We start from the raw sequence: 4,407 nt of genomic DNA, 5'->3' as shown, positions 1-4,407 counted from the left end.
ATGATATGGAACATAAGCTGGGTTTTGACTTCTGAATGTGGATATTTTTTCCATTACCTGATGTCTATTTGTTAAAAATTCTTCCATTTCTGCCCAGGAAGGTAAACAAGTTGGAGAACTCAACGATTGCTCCCAAAGAGCTAATGTTTCATCAGGTAATTTTGTGGAACACAAATATATTAGGATTGGATCCCATTGATCGGTTCGTATACCATGAGCCTTTAAAATTGATAAACAATCGCTAATGGTAGTTTGAATCCTGTTAATAGATTTCAGCCTTTGCTGCTGGTATATTAAATAGAATCTTCAACTGATTATCTACTAAAATGCGCTTGTTCTCATATCGCGCCCTTAACGCGTCCCACGCCCGTAAATAATTCTGATCTGAAAGTGGATATTTAGCTACAATACTACCTGCTTCGCCCTTTGTTTTATTCCTTAGATGATATAACTTTTGAGCCTGTGTCAATCGAGGGTGATTACCATAAATGGCGGTAAACATATCGCGGAATGATGGCCATTCTTCATAACCCCCATAAAATTCCTGAGTAACACAAGGAGGAACCTTTATACAAATATCCGAATCATTAAATGTGGCATTAATGGGATACATATTCGAAGTATTGAACAAAGTAGAGTTGGTCGGTTGATCGGGCTTTAGACCTTGATTACTAGAAGCTCTGTGCATCTTCAATTGGTCCATCATATTAGCCTTGGTACGTTGATATTCGTCCTTAACCGATCCAAATCTTACTTTTGCCGTGCATTTTTCGCTCTCAGGAATAATATTCTCATTAGTTAAAAATAAATCCTCAAAGGCTTTTCGAACTGATTGCCAGTCCTTTTCAAGGGACTGCAATTTCGTCTCGAGAAGTGACTCGGTTAAATTTTCCAATGGAGTTATATCAAACTTGGAACAAGATCCAACTAAATTATCGCATTCTAAAGCGAACTTAGCACATCATGTGGAGCCCATTATTGAAAAAGTTCAAATAAATTGTTTAAAATGGAAAATTAAAAAGCCAAATAGGAAAAATAATATCGAAAAAGCCAAATCCTTGAAAAGAACAACTAACAAGTAGAACAGTAAGTGATCTGCACTAATATTATCTAATTTGACCGTAGGTTGAAAAATATTGAGAAAAAAAATTCGGTATACAAGTCCTATAATGTACCTAATATACCGAATCTAATTGTGTAGAGTGACCGCTAAATCGCGAAAAAATATTTCTAAAAAGTTAAATAAAAAATCTTTTAATTGAAAAAATATTGCAAAATAGTTCCGTTTACAGGTGCTATATTGTACCTAATATGCCGGATCTAACAGCGTAGGGTGACCGCTAATTCGCGAAAATATTTTTCCAAAAAGATTTTACTCGAAATTTAATTAAAAATTTAGGTCGATGTTATAATTAGTATTGAACTAATCAGACCGACTCACAATGTGTAGGGAACACACAAATTACAACAAACACAATAATGAATATATGTAATGTATGTTTGTATATATGTTTATTTTGTCTCTTTGTTTTTTACTTTCTTTTGTTATAGCTACGGTATAGCGTATAAAAAAGAGAATATATTTTGTTATTTTAAGAGATAAAATAAACAAAAAACCACCACCAAATTTACTTTAATATTTTTAAATAATAATATTGTAAATCTTAGTAAGTATGTATGTGCAATATTCAACAATGTTTTGATGGAAACAAAACAATAAAAATCACTAGTTCTTGCACTAAATAGAATGAACTTTATATATAAAAAATAATTATGTATGTGAAGAATGGGAATTCTCGCGACTATACTTATTATTTTTTATATAAATTTTCAATTAATTTAGCACTTTCACTGTGATTCAAAAAGGACCATAAACAAATTTCAACTCTTATTTTGGAGATTTGTTGTTTTTGTTTTTACTTTGTTAAGAAATTAACAAAGTTGTTCAATAACAGAATTGAACTATGCACACTAATAAAATAGGGAATTTTATTTCTACTTACGTGTTGGTTGGTGGAAATTGAAACACTTTTTTTGTTTTTGTTGGTTTTATTTTTTTCAATTAATTGGAGCACCGGGAGTGCGTTTTTTTTTGATTTTTAATTTATTTAGAAAACCACTTTGACCGGGAGTCGTTCGGGATGGTTAATTATAAGACGATCCTCTTCGGCGCCAAGCCGGCTTCCTCGTAACACTTCCTAAAATATTGCCTTTAGGAAGTGTTTGGAGACCTTCAGTCAAGGTCGTTAAGGCCGTCGTCGAAGTCGATAAGATCGTCATGGAGATCGATCAAATCGTCTTCAACGAGGCCTGACCGGACTTCGACAGTACTCGTATTTTGAAACCAGTAATGAGTGTTAAAGTAATTTTATGAAGGGGACCTTGTATGGGGGGTAGGGTCAATTATGAACCAATTCTTATAAAATTTCATAGAGAGGTTTTGCCTAGTAAGACACTCACTAATGTCAAATTTCATCGCTATATAGTAATCAGCGTTTAAGTCATTTTCTGAAGGGGACCTTATATGGGGGGTAGGATCAATTATGGACCGATCCACATAAAATTTGGTGGAGAGATGTTGGCTCGCGCGAAACTTATGTATGTCGAATTTCATCGCTATATTTCCATTTTTAAGCCATTAATCAGCTTTTTAGTCATATTCTAAAGGGAACCTTATATGTGGGGTAGGGCCAATTATGGACCAATCCAAATAAAATTTAGTAGACAGGTTTTGGCTTGTATAAAACTTACTTACTTTACTTACTTTAAGCCAGTAATCAGCGTTTAAGTCATTTTCTGAAGGGTACCTTATATGGGGGGTAGGGCCAATTATGGTATTTGCTTCTTAAACAACAAATTTGTGAATATTTGAATTTCTTTATACAATATTTCGGGGGGTACATTTGTATAGAGGCTATGTGAAAGCGTTGACCGATTTTGCACATTTTCAATACCAAACTTTTCTGATCTATAACAAATATTTTTGGAAAATTTCATCTCAATATGTCTTATTTTGTGGACGCTATTGTGCCAACAACAAACAGACGGACATAGCTAGATCGTTTTAGAATCTTTCGAGGTCCCAGGATATATATATATATATATATATATATATATATATATAATATATATATATATATATATATATATATATATATATATTATATATATATATATATTATATATATATATATATATATATATATATATATATATATATATATATATATATTATATATATATAATTATATATATATAATATATATATATATATATATATTATATATTATATATATATATATATATATATATATATATATTATGGGGTCTTAGAGCAATATTTCGATGTGTTACACACGGAATGACAAAATCAATATACCCCGCCATCTTTTTTGAAGGACGTATGATTTATCGGTCTTGGGTATAAATTTTACCCTGTCATCCTGCCATTTAATGGGGGTATATGTGAATTTCAAGCATGCATGTAAATATCTGAGACAGATGTATGGTAACCAGTCCCGCCTCCATCTGATATTATTCGATATACTGGGTGGGAAATGAGAGTCCATTAGTAGTTTCATTGTCTCCTCCATATCCTCCAGCCTCCTGACCGTGCCATCGACCATATATTCCGGTTGGATAGGAATTTTTTATCATCGATATGTCATTTACGTTGTATACTGTTCACAAAAAAGTTTCTAGGAGTCTCGTTTGGCTTTACGAACAACTTTCTTGTATTCACCAAGTTTACTACGATACTCAGCTCTTGCAGAGGGCAGCTATCCTGAAACTATTCAACCAAGACTCTTGTGTGCATTTCTACTTTGGCAGCTATGTTCTCTTTATTTCGACTTTGGAAAGTGTCCTGATATAAACGGTTATTTAGTAAGCAACCAAACATTGTCCAATTAGTTTTAGACTTATTCTGAAACTTTATCGGCTTTGGTGGCGGCTGTAGTATTTTGAATCTTATCTACCGATAGTCACAAAAAAGTGCTTGTCCTAAAGTCTCCAATTCTGAATTTGTTTTATAAGCTCTTCTGAACATATCTGATACTTCTTCTCTGATTCCATTGACAAAGGTAGCTTTATTATAAGTTCGATGTGATCAAGTCATTAGTATTAAGGAAATCCATGAGGGCTTGTCCTCATCAATAGGTATTTATACTATATAGAAAAGTTGGAAATTTATGTGAATTAATCCGGAAACCTTGTTGCGAATCGTCCACGGCTCCTGGATTAAAACTATGTATATCGCAACTGTATTAGTTTTAGCCATCATTTTGTAGCCGTCTCACACCAATGGAGATTTATTAGAATAACCTTAATCATTGTCATCATTCCAGCGAGTTATTGATCGCCTCCCCTTCCGGGTAACCTGAAGTGGCTATTAATGCAGTGGGTACC

At 33.0% G+C, this 4,407-nt stretch overlaps 1 protein-coding gene across 1 annotated transcript; it reads right to left on the bottom strand.

Annotated features, from left to right (window-relative positions):
- Nucleotides 1-262: 262 nt before the first annotated feature.
- Nucleotides 263-703, bottom strand: LOC124419220. The gene has a single exon (XM_046947839.1). It carries the CDS (start codon nt 701-703, stop codon nt 263-265), a length of 441 nt encoding a protein of 146 aa, XP_046803795.1.
- Nucleotides 704-4,407: the final 3,704 nt, after the last annotated feature.

This window comes from Lucilia cuprina, chromosome 4 (assembly GCF_022045245.1).
Source record: "Lucilia cuprina isolate Lc7/37 chromosome 4, ASM2204524v1, whole genome shotgun sequence".
Taxonomy (NCBI): Eukaryota; Metazoa; Arthropoda; class Insecta; order Diptera; family Calliphoridae; genus Lucilia; species Lucilia cuprina.
This window is presented reverse-complemented; position numbering and strand designations above follow the sequence as displayed.